The sequence below is a fragment of the Cupressus sempervirens genome, chromosome 10, assembly GCF_028749045.1.
Source record: "Cupressus sempervirens isolate cs-2001-9-10 chromosome 10, ASM2874904v1, whole genome shotgun sequence".
NCBI classification, from domain to species: domain Eukaryota; kingdom Viridiplantae; phylum Streptophyta; class Pinopsida; order Cupressales; family Cupressaceae; genus Cupressus; species Cupressus sempervirens.
The window spans coordinates 336,124,951-336,147,676 of NC_143127.1; the positions used below are offsets into that span (position 1 = coordinate 336,124,951).

The 22,726-nt window shown below is 35.5% G+C and overlaps 1 protein-coding gene across 1 annotated transcript in view; it reads left to right on the forward strand.

The window, feature by feature from the left end:
- Positions 1 to 21,211, forward strand: part of LOC149533972 (MADS-box transcription factor 31-like) — a 219,038-nt gene extending 197,827 nt beyond the window's left edge. The window contains exons 4-5 of the mRNA XM_089805944.1: positions 20,783 to 20,824; positions 20,909 to 21,211. Of these exons, the coding sequence (XP_089662070.1) occupies positions 20,783 to 20,824; positions 20,909 to 21,211 (345 nt within the window). The remainder of the gene's footprint in view (positions 1 to 20,782; positions 20,825 to 20,908) is intronic.
- Positions 21,212 to 22,726: the final 1,515 nt, after the last annotated feature.

Here is a 22,726-nt window from a genome sequence, read left to right on the forward strand (position 1 = left end):
GGGATAACCTTGGTGAGGCTAGTGGATTGGTCAGATTGATTGGATAGCAAATTCTAGCAGAATGACAACAACTCTCTAAAGGCTTGGGTGTGATTTTGGATTGGGTTTCTAGCTGGCTAGGGGGGATGATTTGGATGGACTTTGGATTTGGGATTGTTCTAAGGCAAAGAACTAGATAGATTCAGTTGCATCGGGGGAGCTTGGATGATTTTCTGATAAGGCAGTGACTACGCTAAGTATGCCTTGAGTTGGGAGATTTCTGCTTTTCTGGGATTTTGATCAAAATTGGCAAACATTCATTCAAAAGCTATGAACAAACAAGCAGACAAAAGTTTTGAGCAAGCACGTCAAAAACACCAACATCTTAGGAAGCTTTCTACAAGGGTGAAATTTGTTATAGCTAGGGAGTCCTCGATATATGCAAGGTACGTGAGGCCCAAATCCGTAGATGAAACCAAAAAGATGTCATACAGCCGAGAGGAGTGGTAACCCACTTCTCCTCTTTCACTTCTCAAGGGTATAAAGTTCCTTGAGGCTTAGCCTGAGTGACAAAATTTTGATCCCGAGAGAGGTGTCTTTGGATTCACCTCCCGATCTTTATACTCCGCCGGAACGCTGGAGTTGAGGTCGTCCAAGGGGTGATGAAATCCCCAAGCAGGCCTCCTAAAACTAAAAATAATGTTTTGGATTCTAGTCTTATGCACCCAAGATGGCCTGCAAAGGCGACAAGGGGAGAGAAGATTCAGATGACCTTGGGCTAAAAAGCAGAGTTCTTTTCCAATTGATGATTTAGATTTTGTAAGCTATGATTGAAGGCACTTGTGATTATGGCATACAATGTTCGTTCCAACTTGATAGCGTCGTCAGCATAATGGAAGTCGAGAGATCGTCAACATAAGAAATGCGAGCGCCATTGAAAATGTGTCAAGACCATGCGATGTTCATTGAGTGTTAGGCATACAAGATTGAGTGTGAGTTTGTTGTAAGCCCAAAACAAAGATGTGTGAGACTCGATTTGTCAAGCGCGCACCCGAAGGCCCTCCACGTCAAGAGTTTGTTCAATTTTAATGTCCAAATGAAGTGTTAGCGAGCCTAATTTGCATTCAAAGAATTTTCTAAGTTAGAAAAACTAATAAAAACACAAGTAAGTGAAGTTTGATCTTTGTGGAGCACTTAACACCCTCTTAGGTGGACCCATCCCCATAGATGGCACTGAGATTGCAACCAATGGTTAAATTGATGAGTGATTAAAGAGGGTGAGTCCAACGAAAAACTCACTCAAAGCATTTTTATTTGTTTTTATAACTTAAAAGATTACAAAAATGTAGATTCTTTTTATGCTCCAAAAGATGATTATTTGATCTATGGCATTCAAGATTGGATTTGTTGTTTTAATCATGCATTCATAAAAAAACAAACTTTGATTTTAATCCATGGCACTCAAGAGTGATTTTAGCAACATGCATTCAAAGACAACTGATTAAGCATTCAAGTTTTTTCCTTTGAGCATTCAAGATTGAGATTTTGTGTGTTGTTTTAAGAACTTTGAAGTGCTTTGTTTTAACACTAGATCATTCAAGATTGTTTTGGACTCAAAAGTGAAAATGACTCTTTGGACTTTGCTTTTCATTCAAAATTTTGTGTTCTAGTTTGCATGTTTTAAGCCCAAAAATGATATTGCTAGATTGTTTTGATGCATGAAAAACCTAAGAAACATTAGAGATTTTGAACCAAGACATTTGTTTGGAACAAATAACAAAGCTTTTAGGACAATTTTTGGCAACCATTTAGGACTCTTAGTTTTCATGAGATTTTTTAAAAGAACTTTAGTGTGCACTTAGTGTTGATTTTGAACCTTTTGAAATGGAAACTTGAAGTTCTTTTTAAATTCCCAAAAATGAAGTGTTCCTAATTTTGCATGAATGCATCTAAAACCTTGATGTTGCAAGGATGCAAATGATTAGATTGGTTTAGTTTCACTTGTTAAAAGATTTTTTCTTTCGTGCAAATTTTTAATTTTTCAATGGATTTAAGTATGATTTGGGGGTTCATTTTAAGCACTAAAAAGAAGTGTGTATGATTTTGCTTCCTTAAAAAAAAATGGCCAAGATCTCCCACAAGAAGAAGAAGAAGTAGATGGAATAAGAAGAATATAGACAAGAAGAGGTAGAAGAATTTCAAGTTCTTTGTCCACCTATAAGCTTGAAAAATCTGCAAACACTATGAGATAGATTATGAGTTCCTTTCTCTTCTTCATGCTCATGTGGACCTACAAAACCAATTTATACAATCCTACCAATCACAAAAACAAGAAAAATTAGCCAAAATCAGCAAATAACATACAAAACTTGACTAAAAAAGCTAATGAAGATGACCCATGCGGGGTCCCACCGGGCGTGCCAAAATGTATATGAGCAATGTTAGTATGCTAATAGAAACCAAATTTAAATAAAGCTTCTACAAACTAAACAAAATTCAAAAACATCAAGATAGACTATGATGAACTCTCAATTGAGAATATGAGCCATTAATGGACTCTCTCAATGAGAAGCTCTCTTGTTGAGTGACTTTGTCTAAATAGATAGGATGTATTCTTAAGCTTATGCTTCAAAAAGGGCTTCAAATGGAGTTGGAATTTGGATGTGAGTGTATGGTTTGGATGTAAAATGGCTTCTCAAAATGGCATTATGACTTTACTTCATGGATTGTGTTATTTTGCAAAGGGGAAGGATCCAATTTATAGGCAAGAGGCTTGAGGGATTGAGGGCTAAGATGCAAGGATGGGAAAAGGCTCATGGAGGGCTCAGATTGCATGAGAAGAGAGCACATGGATTGTGCTTCCTTATAGCCAATCAAGAAGTGACACATGTCACATGGTGAGAGGATGGAGGAAAGGGGAAGGATGAGTCAACAAAGGAGGCTCAAGGGATAAAATCTTCATAAAGACCCTCATAATGACTTGTAAGAGCAATAAAAGGGCTTGTAAGAGTCATTTATGACCTAGTGGACTTCATAAAGTTTTATGGTTGAGATATTTTGAGGGTGATGAGAGCAATTTTGACTTGAACTTGATTAGGAAGGTTTTAAGCTTGCTTAGGCTTGTGCAAATGATTAGAGGATGGATTAGGATGGTTTAGGATTAGCTTAGGGATAGGCAAGTGGATGGCATTTAATGAGGGTGGGTGAAGGAGGAGATATTTGTTAACTTTGGCTTGGGTTAGTAAGTCTTAACCCATTTTTAGGGAATGTGACAAGGTTAGGAGGGGATTAGGATTAGGTTTAAAGACATCTTCTAGAAGAGTCTAGACTTTGGATGAGGATAAAGACTTTCTAGAATAGTCTAGAATTTCCTAGGATGAGGATGAAGACTTTCTAGAAGAGTCTAGAACTTCTTAGGATGAGGATAAATTAGATTTTTAGGAAATAAATAAAGTTTTATTTATTTCAAGGGTTTGGGTTGAGGAGATATTTATTAGAACTTTTTTAATAAACATGAGGATTAATATTTAATTTTAATTAAATATTTTGAGTTGGGGTTAGGGGTAGGAAATGATGAGATTAGCCTTTAATCGAAATTAAAGAAGGATTAGAAGATTTTGGAAGAGGTTATTGGTCATAAGGAAATTGGCCAAGTTTTGGGCAAAAAATAAATTTTTTATTTATTTTAGGATTTTCGGTCAATTTATTAATTAAATAATTAATAAATAAGGAAATAATGTTTAAATAAGATTTAAACATTTTTGGGAGGGATTCCTTAATTAAATATTTTTAATTAAGATAAAAGGATTTAATGGCATAAAAATAAATAAATAAATTAAATAATTAATTAATTAATAAATGATGATGTCATCAGGAATTTTTCAGAAAATAAAAATACTTTATTTTCTAAAGGTTTTTAGGTGTCTACAGTAATCATTGTGGAAAGATAGGGCATACATAAGACAAGTGGTTGAGCAATGGAAAATAAAAATTTAGTAAAAAATGTTAAAGTTGTAACAGGCCAGGACATAGAGCAAGTGAATGCATAGAGAAACCTAAGTTTGAAGGAAAGTGTTTCAATTGCAACAAACAAGGGCACAACTCTTTAGAGTGCAAGACCAAGAAATGGAATCTAGTAGAACATATTGTGAAAGCTATATTTGGTTAGGATTATAACACATGGTGTAGATGTCTCTATTATGGTGAGTATGGGCGCATTGGACCAAATTGCATAAGAACTCACATGAGGAAGAGAGACCCTACAAAGTGATGTTATTTATGTTCAGAACTTGGACTTCTAGCTAGAAACTATATGAACTGAGGTAATGTTGAAGATGAGAAGAAAGCAAATGCTGACAAAATCAAAAGTCAAATGAGGCAGAGATGCATAAAGAAATCTCTAGAGAATACAAATCAAAGTATTGAAAATGTTGACACCAAAGTCAATGAGCTAGGTAACTCAACCATTTCAAACTAGCTAACCATGGAGATCACTAGAACTATGATTCAAAGGATGCATCTCATATCAGTTCCATTCAACAAGCAAGAAAATCCAAATTAGTATTTTAGATACACTGGGATTACCGAGTTAGATAATATTTGAAGTAATGTATCAAGACCTTATAGAGCAAGGTTGGGTTGGAAGACCTTACGGAACAAGGTTGGGTTGCTAGATCTAACTGAGCTTGAATACAAATGGCGAGTTCAAACATTTAATTGAGTTTTGATGGTGCATATCATGTTGATGAACTTGATTGAGCATCTTATGACTGTCGAGCTCAATATGTTGTCACCCAGCTATCTATCATACGATGCATTAATGGTGAATTGAAGACAAATTTTGGTTAAAAGATGAAACCAAAAGGTTTATTCTTCACCACACATTTCAAAGAAAATAGAGTAGAGAATTTGTAAGCCCCGGAGAAATTTAGAGTGATTTTGGTTGAAGTTTTTTATGGTTTTATCAATCATTCACCAAGCGTAATGGCATCTTCATCTAGAAGCAATGTCAACAAAGGTTTCAAGATATTGATCAGAGGTGTTGAACCAAGAACCACAATGTTCAAACTATGTCCAGCGATTGTGGAGGAAATTGATCCATCAGAGCTCATTCGCAAATCCCTCCGAAGGTACTTTTAATTCATGACATTAGGTCATTCTACCATTGTTTAATTTTAGAATTGGGTACTTTTGAGATAAATCAAGAATATGAGGGGATATGTGTGGATGGAAGTATGAAACTTGAGCATAAGCATTTGGAGACAAAGGGATTAACTCACATTTTACATATTCCAAGGGGTTTCCAAATCAAATAAATCATATTTATCATGAGTTTTGTCCACAATATGATATTTTGGCTTGATCAACCTATTTAGATAACAATGAAAATGATTCATAGGGTTACTAGGGGTTCGAAGCTCAGCAAAGCAAAAACAACAAAAACCCTAGATCGAGCTAAACTAGTAAAAAAGACTCTTGTTGAATGGGATGGAAGAGGTGTGAAGTTGAATGGAGCCACAAATATGGAGATCAAGTTTGGGATACATGTAATTATACATAAAATCTATAGTTCGAGCAAATTGAACAATGTTACTTGTGAAGTTGTTGACCTAGCATTCAAGGTGGTCAAAAATAGGCTATCATTTGACCTTGCCAAGTTATAGCATAATCAACTAAGAAAAAATATGGAGAGCATCCAGACATCAAATACAAATCCTTATGAGTTTGGATCACTCTTAACCTATCTATTTTTTTATGTTTAGAAGTTTTTCCCTTTGAAAGGCATTGTGGCATGGAAGAAGGATATACCTATTATATATGATATAAATAACTATATAACTTAAATGGGCAACTATTTTGAGGGCATCATGGCTACATACTTTGAGACATTTAAGGAGAGAATGTAGAGGAGATTTAGAATTCCCAAACAACTAGTTGATGACTATGAGAAAGATATATCTTTCCTTGTGGACTGTGACAAGGTGCATATACAAGCAGTGATGCTAAGGGTGGCATGGGTGAAACCTCTTGGATATGAGGTGAATATTGATGATACAAGAGACATAATTGAGGTTCTTTTAAATGAGTTAGTGGACCCTAAGGCACCATACTTTGGTACCTATAAAGAAGCTAAGGCCAAGATTTCTTTGGAAATCAAGCTTCCTCAAGCCCTAAAGAGAGGAAGAAAGAAGGTGGAGAAGATTTTGAAGGAGAGAAAGAAATCTAGTTTCCCTCTTCTATTGTCAGAAGGCAAGGGAAATGACTTAGAAGAAGAAGAAGGAGAAGAACATGCAGAAGAAGAACTAGAAGAAGTAGAACCTCCTAAGAAAAATGGGAAGATTACAATCTCAAGGGCTACAAGGTCCTCTCCAACAGTATTCACAAGAAGACTTGCAAAATTTAGAAAGAAACTAAAATTGTAGGATGGTGAAGAAGAAGATGAAGAGTAGAAAGCTACATTCAAAAGGTCTGCCCCCACCTTTGAACAAATACTGAAAAGACTACAAGATGGTGGAGGTCTATTCGATTTCAAGTTTTTGAAGTATGAATCAAGAACTAAGGAAGCAAAAAAGCAAATTGAAGAAGCTTTAGTGGCTAAAATGGCTAAGTGGAAGTACTCTCCAGAGGAACTAAAAAATTAAGTTTCTAATATCTTGCTAAAGGATGTTACACATAAATAGGAAAATGCTCTAAATATTGCAAGGGATATCAAAAAATAGACCTTAAGAAAGACAATGCCAAATCTTTCTAAAAAGGAAGTGAAGGAGGCATTGAAAAAGAATGAACAAAAACTAATTCCTAGGTTCAATGCATTCTTGATTTTGTCAAATGATATTGAATTAGTTGTCAAATCAAACACAATTACATGGAAAATATATATATGGATTGCATAAGCCTATTGAGGAGGTTTTATGAATTGACGATGAAAAGGATGATGAGAAAGAAGATGTGGAGAAAGATGATGAGAAAATAGATAATGTAGAAGGAAATGATGAAGAAGATGAGGAGGATCAACAAGCAAGTGTAGATTTTCCTGAAATATACAGCATTCAAGACTTAGATCCTGAGAAGATAGTAGTCGAGGTAATGGCCTCCCTCCCTCTCTCTTCGAGAAAAGCCTTACTGCCATCTAGCCCGAAGATGATTGCTACCAATTTGATTGAGGTAAACATTATTCCACCAAGCACCCAATTGATTCTTGGAGAAATTCTACCAAGTACAATGGTGAGTACAGATTCCAGCAGTCCATCAACTGAACAACAAGCTCCACTCATCTCAGTAATAGGCTAGACTGAGTCTCAGCAAGGAATAGTAATTTCTCCTACTAATACTACTATTTCTCCATTGAGCAATTTTGTTTCTACTGCTATTATTTCAACAATTTCAAGTGCAATGACAATTGATGTTAAGCCTCGACTGAGCATTGAAGATCTGAGCAAAGAAAAGGAGAGAATTCCTTCTACTTCTCAAAACGAAAAGGGTAAAGAGGTAGAAGCCTCTAATAAAGAAATTGATCTAGAGGAAGACATTGTTAAACTAGATTGGGGTCTCTCTAATCTAACGCTGGATCAAATGGATACCCTTGGTGAGCTATAGAAGAAAAGATTCAGACAATAGAAGCTTAGAGAAGAAAGGAAGAATAAAAATCAAGTGCTTGAAGACATTAAAAGCATATTTGTTGATGCACTTAGTATAGAGCTTGATGAGAAGCAGCCTATTTTGGACCAACTTGTTAATATTGTTCACAAGTTTAATGAAGAATGAAGTGGACTGGACAAAATTTTGCAGAGGGTAGAGAGGAAGTTTGAAAACAAAGTTTTGAAGAAAGTGGGCCATAGAAGATTGCCACTGATTAAGTGAAATTATCTACTATTCTTGTAAATTTTGAAAATTGTGTTAATAATGTTGTTTCTTTATTTGTTAAGTTGAGTGATACATCAAATTTCACCAAGGAAATAAAGGATAAGTTGTCACAGATAGACATTGATTTGAAGGCAAGTGCACAACAATTGTCACTTGATCCTAGCACTAGTTCTGCACATTTTGTGAAAACTAGGTATCTGATAGACTTACATGTAGAATTATTAAGGGAAGGAGCTAGAATAAGGGTTACGCTAGCAATATTTAGAGTTTGATAATTCCCTACATGGATGTAATACAAAAAACATATTGTGCATGCAAAAACATTAATCCATGAAATCAATTTTTCAATTGCTGATCACATGATGGAAGTATCAGTTGAAGTATAGATAACATTGCAAACTTCAAAAGTTTTTCAAGAGAATTGGGAAAAAACCATGTCCATGATTTTGAAGGTAAATAGTCTTTTCCTTTCAGATTTTAGTATTACCTCATAAATATGCATTATTATTTTTTGGCATTTGTGTCAAAACCAGGAGGAAAATAGTTATTATCATACTATATAGTGCATATGTATATATGGAAGGGAATCCAAAGGGAAATATAGACAAGGGTAATCCAATTATATATGGATATATATACATATCTATAAAAAATTGTCAAAATTGATATGCAGATCATAGCATATTGATAGGGGGAGTTTCAACTAATATTTTGAGTATTCAGAATTTTGGTATGATAAGTGTTTTTGTCACTAATGTCAAAGAGAGAGATTGTTGACCTTATGGTCAAATCATTTGTCAATTAGTGACTAAGCACTTAATTAGGTCGATTAATTGCATTGCTATCGAGTTTTATAGTTGTTATCGAGCCTCACATTCATATAGAAGATTTTGTTGAGCTTTAGATAGTCTATCAAGCTTCATTGAGTCTACTTAGCTCATTAGTGCAAACCATGCAAGAAGTAGTGTTAACCAATCTTATCAATGTCTACCGAACTGGCAGTGTTAATGAAGAAGAATAAAGGTAGTGTTGACCAAGTTGCAGTGTCATTCGAGCCCTTTAGTGTCTGAGTTCTTTAGTATTCACCGAGTCATCCAATGCTAATCGAGTTCATGCTACTCTCGAGTCATCAATGTGGACCGTGCACTAGTGTCAACTGAATGGTAGAGCTTTTTGAGTTGACAGTTGATGCAGGAGCATCTTGCATGGAAAAAAAAATTGTAAAAAAAAAAATAATAAAATAAATGGTTGTCATTCCATTTATCGAGGTGAGTGGGTAGAATTCTAGAAAGTTATGAATATTGTAGAAAGTTTTGGAAGTTGTAGAAGGTTGTGGAAGTTGTAGAAGGTTGTGGAGGAATTCTAGAAGGTTGTGGGTAAGTCATGCATGGGGTGGTAAGTGCCTATTTAAGCAAGGCATATGAGCATTTCTAAATCAAGCTCAAGAGAAGCTAGAGGAGTAGAAGTTTGAGAAGTAGAAGCTAGAAGGTGTGAAGACTTCAAGGTGTGAAAGCTCTAAAAGTGTAGCTCTTGAAGTAGAACTTCTTGGTGAAGCTCTTGGTGTGCTCTTATTTGGGATTTCTCTTATGTTGAAGAATTTGTAAACTTCTTTTTGAAGAAGTCATATCTATCATATCATCTTGTGCGTGTTGTAAGGATTTTCAAGTATAATAAAATTGCTTGTGGAGCATTTTTTTATTTCTCTTGGTCTCCATATTGTTGCTTTCTTGATTGTGAGTGGGTAAGGGTGGTGTGACCCTCTATCAACAGTGTTACTAAGTGTCATAATATCACCTGATTGGTCTTTAGAAACTGAGTGCATACTTTATTGCATTGTATAAATCATTTCACAAGGTGGACCTAACAACCCATATTGATCCTAATAGGGCAGATCACCAGAAGTGATCATTATAAGCCTTAATAGGACAACTTTATACTACACTCATAAAGCATGTGGATATCATCCCCAACTCTGTTTTACATTCTATTTGGAAGGTTTTTGGGTTACCAAATATTGTGTCGAGTGTTATGAATTTTTTATTGCTTTTAGTCTTTCATACATGCAAATAGATTGGAATAGCTTATGAAGGATTAAATGTTGAATAGAAGTTAAAGTTTTATTGGTTCTTGATTCACACCCCCCCTCCCCCCCCTCCAGTCACCTGGGCCTACATACATTTCCAACATTAGTTACCTAATAGAGAAGTACACAGTAAACCTAAGATTGAACTTCATGAATGACCTATTGTTGAAGAAAGAACACAACTAAGATTATCAAAATATGTCAAAAGATATCATTCTGCTGAACAAATCATTGGAGAGAAAGAGATTCGACCAATGAAAATGAATAGATTAAGGAATGAGACATGTTTTTTAAGCATACATAAAACTAAATCAGTGAAGGATGCATTAGACAATGAAGTCTAGAGTGAAGCCACGAAAGAAGAAATTGATTTGATTGAGAAGAATAAAACATGGACACTAAAACCAAGACTAGAGGACAAGAATTGTATTGGAACCAAGTGGTTGTATAGAAGAAAATTGTATAAAAATGGTGAAGTAACAATGAATAAGGAAAGGTTAGTCTGCAAAGGTTATGCACAAGAAGAGGGAATTGACTATGGAGAGGCATTTTCCCCAGTTGCAAAATTGGAAAGAGTAAGAACTTTGCTTTCTTATTCTGCCTATAAAGGATTCAAAATTTATCAAATGGATGTTAAGTCAGCATTTTTGAATGGTATATTGGAAGAGGAGATTTACATTGAACAACTTGAAGGATTTTTTGATCCAAACAATAAGAACCTAGTTTGTAGACTACACAAAGCTTTATGTCATTTAAAGTAAGCTCCTAGAGTATGGTATGAAAGATTGCACAACTATCTTGTGAAGATTAGTTTTGATAAGACTAATGACAACAAAAATCTTTACTTGAAGACAAAAGGAGGTAAAGGAATTTCACTAGTTGAAATATTCATTGATGATATCATATTTGGAGGACAAAATGCATTGTGTAAGACATTTGCAAATGATATGATGAAAGAATTTGAGATGTCTATGCTTGGAGAAATAAAGTTCTTGGTTGGATTACAAGTTTATCAAATGAAATATGGTATTTACATTAATTAGTCCAAGTATCTAAAGGAAATCTTGAAAACTTATGGTATGGAGGATTCAAAACCAGTTAGTACTCCCATGGTGACAGGACATAAACTATTCAAAATTGATGAGTTTGCTGAAGTAAATCAAACATTGTATATTTCTATGATTAGAAAATTACAATATGTAGTTCATGTTCCTATTCAAAAGATGAAAAAGTTAGATGCAAAATTCTAACTTTGTATCTTTGTGGGATATTTAGATTCCACCAAAGGATATAAATTTTATGAACTTGACACAGAGCAATGGATTAGTAGTCGAGATGTGGTGTTTGATGAATGGGGAGTATAGATATAGAAGAAAGAAGTTCAACAATCTACACCATTCATCATAGGTAATGAAGATGTTCAAGTCCCTCCTCTCCCCACAAGCTCAAGTGGAAGCTCAAGTCCAAGTCTACCAAGCTCACCAAGTTCCTCTGCAGGTAAAAGTTCAAACTCACAATCTAGTCCAAGTTCCTCACAAAAGGTTTAAAGTTTAAATGAAATATATCAGACGAGCTCTACTGTGGCTTTATTTGCTAACTTTGCATTGTTAAGTTCCATTAAAGTTGAACCTTTTCTGTATGAAGAAGTTGTGATGGAACCAATGCGGATTGATGCTATGAATGAAGAGATGCATGCTATTGAGAAAAATGATACATGGGAATTAGTTCCACTTCCAAAAGACAAACAGGTGATTGGTGTCAAATGGATTTACAAGGTGAAATATCATGCTAATGTTTCTGTGGAAAGACACAAAGCTAGACTAGTTGCTAAAGGAATCGCACAAACACCTGGAGTAAATTGTTTAGAGACTTTTTCTCTAGTTGCTAGGTTTGATATAGTTAAAATTATATTGTCTATTGCTACTCAAAACAAGTGGCCAATCTATTAGATGGATGTAAAATCAACTTTCCTAAATGGTTATATTGATGAATAGATTTATGTGCATCAGCCTATTGGCTATAAAATTTTAGGAAAAAAGCACTTGGTTACATGTTGAGAAAATAACTCTATGGATTGAAGTAAGCACCACATGGTTGGTATGCACGAATTGATAGTTATTTCTTGAAGAAAGGATTCATTTGAAGTCCTTTAGAGCCAACCCTTTATATCCAACATGTGGGTAATGACACTTTAATTATTTTTCTTTATGTTTTAGATCTCATTTTTACATGTAATAGCCCATCTCTTATTGAGTAATTCAAAGAAGAAATGAAACAAGCATTTGAGATATTAGATTTTGGACTTATGCATTATTTTCTTTGGGTAGAGGTGTAGCAACAACCTCATGGTATATCCATTTCTCAAACCAAAAATGTTTTTGATTTATTGAAGTGATTTAGAATGATGTCATGCACGACAGTTGCTACCTCTATCGCCCTTGGTGAAAAGTTAACCAACGATGATCCAAGTCCCCATGTTGATCTACATTATATAGAAGTTTGGTTAAGAGCCTCATATACCTTACTACAATGAGATCTAATATTATGTATTCCATGAGCCTCATCTCTCAGTTTATGCAAGATCCACGAGTCTTATTAGTGAGCTGCCAAAAGAATCTTAAGGTGTGTGAGTGGTACACACAATTTTGATATTCATTATTCTCCCAATGATAAGTTTGAGTTGGTTGGTTACATGAATTCTAATTGAATTGGTTCAGTGGATGATCAAAAATCAACCCCCGGTTATGTTTTCTCGCTTGGTTCTAGATTTGTTTCATGGAGTAGTAAGAAGCAGGCAACCATGACTCTCTCTTCAACAGAAGCAGAGTATATTGTAGTAGCAACAACCAGTTGTCAAGCAATTTGGATTTGAAGGATTCTAGAAGATTTGTATTTGGTTCAAGAACATCCTACAACTATTTTTTGTGATAATAGTAGTGTCATTGCAATGACAAAGAATCAAGTGTTTCATGCTAGATCGAAGCCCATTGAAATCTACCATCACTTCATTCAAGATTTGGTTCAGAATGGTACCGTAGAGTTACAGTTTTGTCCAACTTCTGAGCAAGTTGCTAATATCTTCACCAAAGCGCTCACTACATCCAATTTTACTACCTTGAGAACTCAACTCGGTCTCATTCCCATTGTTCATGCAGGAGAAGATTGAATGCATGCACTTACACTGCTTGCATGCACCACTTTATTGCATGTGCATGTAGTGGTGATGCATTTCAATGCATTCAAAATGTATTAATTTAGATTAATTAATTTAATTTTATGTTTAATAAAACTAAATGTTGTAGATAGCTTCATAAGGATCATTTATTATTATTTTTAATTATTTGTTAATTAGTTTGCATATAATGCAAAACTTTGATTTTCATGCAATCTCTTTACATGCTATTGTTTAGGAATTTTTATTATCTTCATTGATCAATAGTCAAGGTTAAGTGCTTTAGTTGATTTCTTTATAATGTATTCTATATTTTCAAAATTGTAACACAGTTTTTATTATAATTTCTGTTGTTGTTTATGCTTTGTTTATTATTTCTTTGAGCATCAGTATATCATAAGAACTTTTATTTTTAGATCTTCAACCTCTTAAAGGTGCACCTTATTTTTTATTTCTCCTCTCTTTCAATATAATCCACCTCCCTTTTGTGCCTGTAGACCCTCTTCGATCTGACTGGAGACTTCTCTTCGTATGTAGGAATAGTAACCTTAGTCCCCTTTCCTTTCTTCAGCTTGGAAGGTGCTTGCAGTGTAGTGATATGAGGTAGAGACTCCATATAGAAATTCTTGCGAACCTATTCTTTAGTTAGGTCAATCACTTGCCGAGCCCTATGCAAGATGTCATTCTCTTCCCTATTTACCTCGGCAAGAGGTTGGATGATGTTATTCCAAGATGAGAAGAAGAAAGTCATCGAGAATAGCGACAAGAAAATCCATATGTTCATGCAAAAGTTAATAACTGATAAAAGAAAGATTCTATATCATTATCTATTATCTATTATTAAGTTTTTCCTGCAATTCTTCTGAAATCTTCTCTGCTGAAAGAGTGAATAGGATACTTGTGGACAAGGAGAGGAAAATCATCTCGCTTGCCTTTTGATTGAGTTTCTTCCAATGTAGTTGGCTTCTTCACTTTCCCTTCAAGCGCGAATGATAGATCCTACTCTTATCAGTAGTGAATACATTTCCACCTTACACGAAACTCTGACCTGTGAATTTCTATAAAGTGACACCAATTTTCCAACCAGAAAAACCACCTATGAGCTGTTATACCAATTGCAAATTATAGTAGAGCAAATGAAATGAAGAAAATAGAATAAAGAAAAGAAGACAAAGAAGACACAACGAGCATTAAATTTACAGTGCTCTACCAATTAACTACATCCACTTTGAAACATGAAATGTGAGAAATATTAAAAATTTCTCACAAAAACAACCTGACCCTAAAACTTGCTCGGGAATAACTATTACCGAGTGATAAATTTTTCTCAGTAACCAAAGAGAATAAGTGGCAGGAGAGTTTATCAAGTTAGCTTGGTAAATGAAGGACACACAACTCGGTAGCCAAAGGATACCGAGTGAGCTTGGCAGACAAAGAGATTACCGAGTGAACTCGGCAGACAATGAAATTACTGAGTGAACTCGGTAGACAATGTGATTACCAAGTGAATTTGGTAGCCATTGGAGAGAGGAACTTGGTAGAAGAAGGCATCGAGTGTACTCAGTAGCCACTGTAGAGAATGACTTCTACCAAAGACAATACCAAGTGCAAACTTATAACATGAATATTTCCACCATTAAAATCAGATATCCAAAGCTTCAAACTTTCAAATAAACTTTCCAAAATGCAATGAATAGAAGAAGGACAATAATGGATTCAAGTATACCTACTAGCTTTCTATTCAACTTAGATTCAAACTATTACAAAACTAGGAGCATTCGGCTTCAACCAGAAAACCCTAATATAACCCTAAAATTTTAAACTGATAAAACTTTAAACTTGCAGCTCTAATGGCTGCATACAATAATGCTTGGAGCAATCACTGCTTCAACAGGACGAATGAAAACAATAAACTATGAACTATGAACTTATAGAATGACAGGTAGAACCATGTGCAACTGCAGGCACGACAATGATTCCTTCTGTCTCTGCAACGACTGATTTGCTGATCACTTTTTTCTCTACCCTCTTTGCTTTGCAACTTCTGAGCTCTTCAACTTCTTCTCCTACTAATTGATCGAATGAATGATAAAACATTCCTTTTGTCATCAGCAAAATTATTTTCCCTCTCATTTTCGATTTCAAAATCTCATCTGCCCGTAATAAATTTTTTGAACATTCAGGGTGGTAGGTGGGCATTTGGCTCTAGGGACAAACAACAACCATATTAAATATTCTAACACTCCCCCTTTGTCCCGAGCCAAACAAACAAGGATCACTGCTAATCCAAATCAACTACACCAAGACTATCTCTTAGGTGTACAAAACATCCAATGCCTAATGGCTTGGTAAAAATGTCTGCTAGCTGCTACTCAGACTTGCAATATTCAATTTTGATATCCCCATTCTCCACCAACTCTCTGATGAAGTGATATCTGATCTCTATATGTTTGCTTCTCCCATGGAAGACTGGATTCTTAGACAATGCAATTGATGAGATGTTGTCACAATAGATTTATGGTTCCATCCTCTTGCCTTTCATTCAAAGTTGTCAAGATCCTCCTTAGCCAAATTGTTTGACATGCTGCTGCATTTGTTGCTATGTATTCAGCCTCTATTTTAGATTGAGCAACAATGGGTTGCTTCTTGGATGCCCATGAAATTGCACCCGATCCCATATGAAACATGTATCCGGAAGTGCTCTTCTTGTCATCTATACTTTCAGCCCAATCCCTATCTGTGTAACCAACCAACTTGAATTCATCATTTGTAGTATACAAAATCCTAAATCCCTTGGTACCTTTCACATACCTTATGATCCTTTTTCTCGCTTGCCAATGGGAATCCTTTGGTGTTTCCATTAATCTAGAAATCAGACTTACTACATGCATTAGGTCTGGCTGAGTTGCAGTCAAATACATTAGACTTAAAACCATACTCTTGTATAGTGTTGGATCCACTCTCTTGCTAGAGTCTTCTTTGCTCAACTTCAGACCTACTGCTATTGGTGTGGGAGCTGCCTTACTGTTCTGCATTTTGAATCTCTCCAAGATCTACTCTGCATACTTTTCTTGAGAGATGAAGATGCCATCATGCATTTGTTTTACTTCTATGCCTAGAAAGTATTTCAAGAGACCTAGGTCTATCATCTCAATTTCATTTTTCATGACCTCTTTGAACTCACCAATTAGAGCCTTGTCATTACCAGTAAAAATTAAATCATCTAAATACAAGACAACAATCAACACATTACCATTTGCTGTCTTGATGTAGAGAGTAGGCTCACCATTGCTTTTGCTAAAGCCATTGCTCATCAAATATGAGTCAATCCTATTGTACCATGCCCGTGGAGCTTGCTTGAGCCCATAGAGAGCTCTCTTCAATCTATATACTTTGTTCTCTTCACCTGCAACTTCATAACCAAGTGGCTGCTCCACATATACTTCTTCTTTCAATATACCATTTAGGAAGGCAAACTTCGCATCCATTTGGTATACCTTCCATTTATGCTGAGCTGCAATTGTTGTGATAGCATGCACGGTTTCCATTCTTGCAATTGGGGCATAGGTCTCATCATAGTCTCTGCCATACTGCTGTTTGTAGCCGTTGACTACCAGCCTTGCCTTATGCCTATCAATCTTGCCTTCGGCATTGCATTTGGTCTTATAGACCCATTTTACTCCAATCATTTGCTTCCTGGGAGGCAAATCAATTAGCTCCCATGTCTCATTCCTTTCTATAGCATCTATTTCCTCATCCATGGCCTTACACCATTTTTTCTCCTTAATAGCTTCTTCAAAATAAATTGGATCACTATGAGAAAATAATGCAAAATTAACACTCTCATCATAATCTTCATACCTTTCATCTTGGTATATCTCCCTAAGACTCTTGGTCTTTCTTGGTAGTAGGGAGGAGAGTGTGGGATTAGAATTTTCACTGCCGCTGCTTGGCATTAACAGTCGATCATTCTTAGAGGAGCTCGGTAATGACTGAGGCTGCTTGCCTTTCCTTCTATCTACTCCTTCTTACTGTTCATCACCATCCTCTTTATTCATAAATGGCACTTTACTAGAAATGCTTGGTGACTCATCAATTGAACCATACCAAGACTTATTTTCAAGAAATTCCACATCTTTTGAAAGCATCATCTTATTGTTCAGTGGGTCATACAATCTGTATGCCTTTGATTCTGGGTTGTACCCTGTGAAAATGCATTTCACACTTTTGTCATCAAATTTCTGCCTTTTCTCTTTAGGCACATGTGCATATGCTACACATCCAAACACCCTTAAGTGTTCAACTGTCCATCTTATTCGTGACCAAGCTTCCATTGGAATTCTGTCACAGACTGCCTTTGTAGGATACCTATTAATTAGGTAAACTACTATTGCTACAGCCTCTTCCCAAAATTCAGTTGGGAGACCTTTCTCTTTCATCATGCTCCTTGTCATTTCAACAATGGTCTTATTCTTTCTTTTAGCCACTCCATTCTGCTATGGTGTATAGCTGGCTGTGAGCTCTTTCTTTATGCCATGTCTCCTGCAAAAAATTTACAAAATAATTAGAGGTATACTCCCCTCCTCTATCTAATCTAAGGACCTTGATATAATGTCCACATTCTTTTTCAGCCTGGGCTTTAAATTCTACAAATTTATCAAATGCATCAGATTTATTCTTTAAGAAATATACCCATTTTCTACGACTGGAATCATCAATGAATGTCATAAAATATGTACTCCCCCCAATGGAAGTAACTTGCATAGGACCGACTAGGTTAGTATGCACTAATTCTAATGGATATCTAGCCTTCCTAGAATTTTCAGAATTAAAGGGAAGCCTATGTTGCTTACCCGAAATACAAGCCTCACACTTGTCACATGAATTTCCTATTCATGGCAAACCTTCTACCATTATTTTATTTGACAACAAATTTAAACCAGCATAGCCAAGATGACCATACCTAAGGTGCCATAGCCGTGAGGGGTCTTGAATCACACTCCTTAGAGCTGATTGTGTTGGAGGTTCAGCACTAACTTGAGATGAGAAACATGTCTCAATCCTCAACAGAAACATTCTGTCCTTGGTCATTTGAACTGCTGCAAGTAAATTCTTGCTCCCATCCTTTTCTTGAATGACACACATGTCATTTTTCATCAGCACTTTGTATCCATTCTGAATGAGTTGACTAATGCTCATCAAATTGTGTTTCATACCAGGGGCGAAATACACATTTTGTATTTCCCTTTTCTCACATTTCTTGGTGTAGACCATAATAGATCCTTTACCCACAACTGGTAGGGTTCCATTGTTACCCATCTTAATTTCTAATTTGAAACTCTTGTCAATGAATGAAAACAAGGTTTCATTACCACTCATGTGGTTGCTACATCCACTGTCGAGGTACCAAACCTCAGGGCTTCCTTCTTCACCAACATTACACATGATGAAGGTAGCAGCATTGGGTCCACTTCCCATGTTCACATCAGCCACATTTTCTTGTCTTGATTGATCATTCTTCTTCTTCCAGTATTCATTTGCATAATGCCCATATTTATGACAGTAGTAGCATTCTACGTTACTCTTATTTGAGTTGTAGTTTTTTTTACCTCTTCTTGAAGTATTTTGTGAGCTACTTGCTCCATCTGCTCTTCCCGAGCTTTCTATTGCAGCATTCTTTTGTCCTCCATTACCTCGGCCTCTACCTCTGGAGTTTCTGCTTGAGCCATTTATTCCTCTCCCCTTTCCTCTTGGATTTGATTGAGCCTTGAATGCTTGCTCTTGGTAAGATGAAGAAGTAGATCTATTGATCCTATGCTCATGAGTTTGAAGTGTACCCATCAACTCATCCATTGTGAAAACAGTGAGGTCTTTTGCCTCTTCTATTGTCATGACCAAATGGTCATATTTATGAGGTAAACTCCTCAATATCTTTTCCACTATCCTTTGCTCTTGATAGTCTTCTCCAGTTGACTTCAGAGAATTAATCACATTGGAGGTCCTTGAACTGAAGTCTGCAATTGATTCATTTTCTTTCATTTGAAGGTTCTCAAACTCCCTCCTTATATTCTGTACCTTTACAGTACGAACTTTATTAGTCCCCTTGAAGTTTGTCTCAAGGATATTTCAGCATCCTTTGCATAATTTGCTTCTGCAATCTTTGGGAATATTGTCTCTGTCATTGCTGCTTCAATCAAACTTAATGCCTTAGCATCATTCCTCCTTGACTCTTTCAAATGAGTCTTTTGTGCATTTGTGAGAACAACATACTGAGTTGGATCAGTCACATCATTGAATCCATTGACTACAAACTCCCACAAATCATTTGCTACCATAATGATCTTCATTTTCTTTGCAAATGTATCATAATTCTATCCATTAAATAATGGTGGCTGATGCCATATCTTTCCTGCATCTCCTGCCATGATAAATATTCCAAGCAAACAAATGCCCTAACTCACTTTGGATGTGGGGCCTCAAGGCTCTGATACCATGTGAGAAATATTAAAAATTTCTCACAAAAACAACCTAACCCTAAAATTTGCTCGGGAACAACTATTATCGAGTGATAAATTTTGCTCGGTAACCAAAGAGAATAAGCGGCAGGAGAGTTTACCGAGTTAGCTCGGTAAATGAAGGACACACAACTCGGTAACCAAAGAATACCGAGTGAGCTCGGTAGACAAAGAGATTACCGAGTGAACTCGGAAGCCACTGGAGAGAGGAACCCGGTAGAAGAAGGCACTGAGTGTACTCGGTAGCCACTACAGAGAAAGACTTCTACCAAAGACAATACTGAGTGCAAACTTATAACATGAATATTTCCACCATTAAAACCAGATATCCAAAGCTTCAAACTATCAAATAAACTTTCCAAAATGCAATGAATAGAAGAAGGACAATAATGGATTCAAGTATGCCTGCTAGCTTTTTATTCAACTTGGATTCAAAGTATTACAAAACTGGGAGCATTCGGCTTCAACCAGAAAACCCTAATATAACCCTAAAATTTTAAACTAATAAACTTCAAACTTGCAGCTCTAATGGCTGCATACAATAACGCCTGGAGCAATCACTGCTTGAACAGGACGAATGAAAACAATAAACTATGAACTATGAACTTACAGAATGACAGGTAGAACCATGTGCAACTACAGGCACGACAATGATTCCTTCTGTCTCTGCAACGACTGATCTGCTGATCACTTTTCTCTCTGCGATCTCTGCTCTGCAACTTCTGAGCTCTTCAACTTCTTCTCCTACTGACTGATCGAATGAATGATAAAACATTCCTTTTGTCGTCAGCAAAGTTATTTTTCCTCTCATTTTCGATTTCAAAATCTCACCTGCCTGTAATAAATTTCCTAAAAGTTCAGGATGGTAGGTGGGTGTTTGGCTCCAGGGGCAAACAACAACCGTATTAAATATTCCAACATGAAAAATCTTATTATTCATCTCAGATTTGCAAAACCCATTTGTAACAGAAAATGCATTGATCTGAATAGATATCAGCCTTAGCAGTATGTGAACAGATTAGAGACTTGACCATTGGGCATCGTCTCTCAGCAATATCAGCTGTTGAAGCTTGACGATGGACTTGAAGAGAAGCTTTCTTTTAGCGCAAATTATTTCTGTATTAGAAGATACATTGATTTTTTTGGTTGGCTCAATTGTATTGTAAGCAGCGAAGCCGAATTGAGGAGGAGAATGCTAGACTTCACTTGAAGGTATCAATGTCTTCTCGTCTTTGGCATTTGTATTTCTTCGTCCTGTATTCTTCCGATTTATTAAAACAAAAGGTTAGTCTGCAGGTTGAACAGTTGAAACTGCGCTCCAATTCGGAGAACAATACTGCAGCGGAATTCTTGTTGATTGAGCCTTCGGAGGCTCATGATCATCCTCAGTCATCTGGTAGTATACATAATTCTTGCACTTCAATGAGCCGACACAAAACAAGCACTATTCAGCACAATGAAGTTTCAGACACTTCCTTGCAATTGGGGTTGGTTAATTCGGCGTTTTATATTCTGTTTGATTGGAATTATTGGTTATTTTTCACTGTTGATAAGATAATTACGAAAAAAATTGTTTTCTGTTTCAGTTTGTCTATCTGAAACCTGGTTTTATATTCATCATCAATTCTTCTGATTATGGAGCTTATGACCTGAATTACGATGATAATCGTTCTCTATACTTGTTTTCGAGATGAAAGATACACATTATGTCAAGAACATTAGAATTAGAAAATTATTTGCCGCAGATACTAAAATTAAAATATAGTCAGGGATTACAGTTTTGACGTTGACTTGGAACTGTAATTTAATTCTGATTTTATTGTGTGATAGAACTTGGATAACTATTCGTTGGCAAGGATTCTCATATTTTTCTGATATTTCATATGCTTTATCCGCAGAGTGAAATTACTATATATATATGTGATGTCATAATAAATGCGACTGTCGTCTGCAACAAATGGCAGATGGCTGGCCTCTATCTTTCAGAATCAGTTATGCTTTAAAAGCTGTTCTATTTTTTTGTGCTTTCTCTGTACTCATTCCTGGACAATTGTATTTACTGAGTTTAAAAGAAAAAAATTGATGCCGTGATGGTGTTCCTTGAATTTTAAGGTATACTTAAGGATGATGGATATAAGTCTCTGCATTCAAATGGGCAGGATATAAGTCAGCTGTGATTCAACACTAATATAATATATTGAATTTCTGATTTCCTTCGGATTTTTCTCTTTAGAAAATTGCATTACATTTTATTAAGAGAGCATTTAAAATTAAAGATACACTACTGCCACTGAATTCGGATGTGCTGATGCAAAGTCTACTTGGCCATAAAATTGTCTAAGAGCAAAATTCTTAACCCTTCTTGGTGAATATAGATAATGATTGCTTGTTAATCTTTGTTTCTCTGTGAGAACGATCGGTTGGTGTCTCTTATTTTTCCGGTAGATTTCTTAAAGGCATAAGCAAAATAACTTCACCGAATTATTGAGAAATTTAAAATATTTATAATTTTATTTCCCTGTGTTTACGGTGAATTGTTAATGGAGTCAAGCTTCCACAGTTCTGCATTAAAGAGCTGAGTTTTCAACATTTATAGGGTTGAGGAGACTAGTTTAGAATAATTCTTTTAGTATTTTTGTGAAATTTTATGTGCAAAACAGAAATATCCAACTAGAAATATGATTTATCTTTTTATCTTCGTAGAAATATAAAGACTATTAATTTTTTAATTTTTAAAGATTTTGATAATTTCAAACTTGAAATATGAACTATATGAAATTTATTATACATCAATTTTAAAAAAACAGATGACTTGTATTACTTGTTTAACATTTAAAACATAGTTAATATGACATGATTTCTAATAATCATTCATTATCTTTCTAATTGCAAGAAATTTAACACCTCTCAAACTTCTATCTTAGAGCATGTTTTCATCTGCTGCTAGGCTTATTTTTAGGAGTAATATGTGGAGTTGATGACCCCATTAAAATAAAATTTTGTGCTTATTTTTAATCATTACTCTCAATTTTTTTAAGAATAAATTAATATTATTTGTTGTAAATAAAATATAGATGCAAAATGTTATGCCAATGAAAAATAAGATATTTGTTT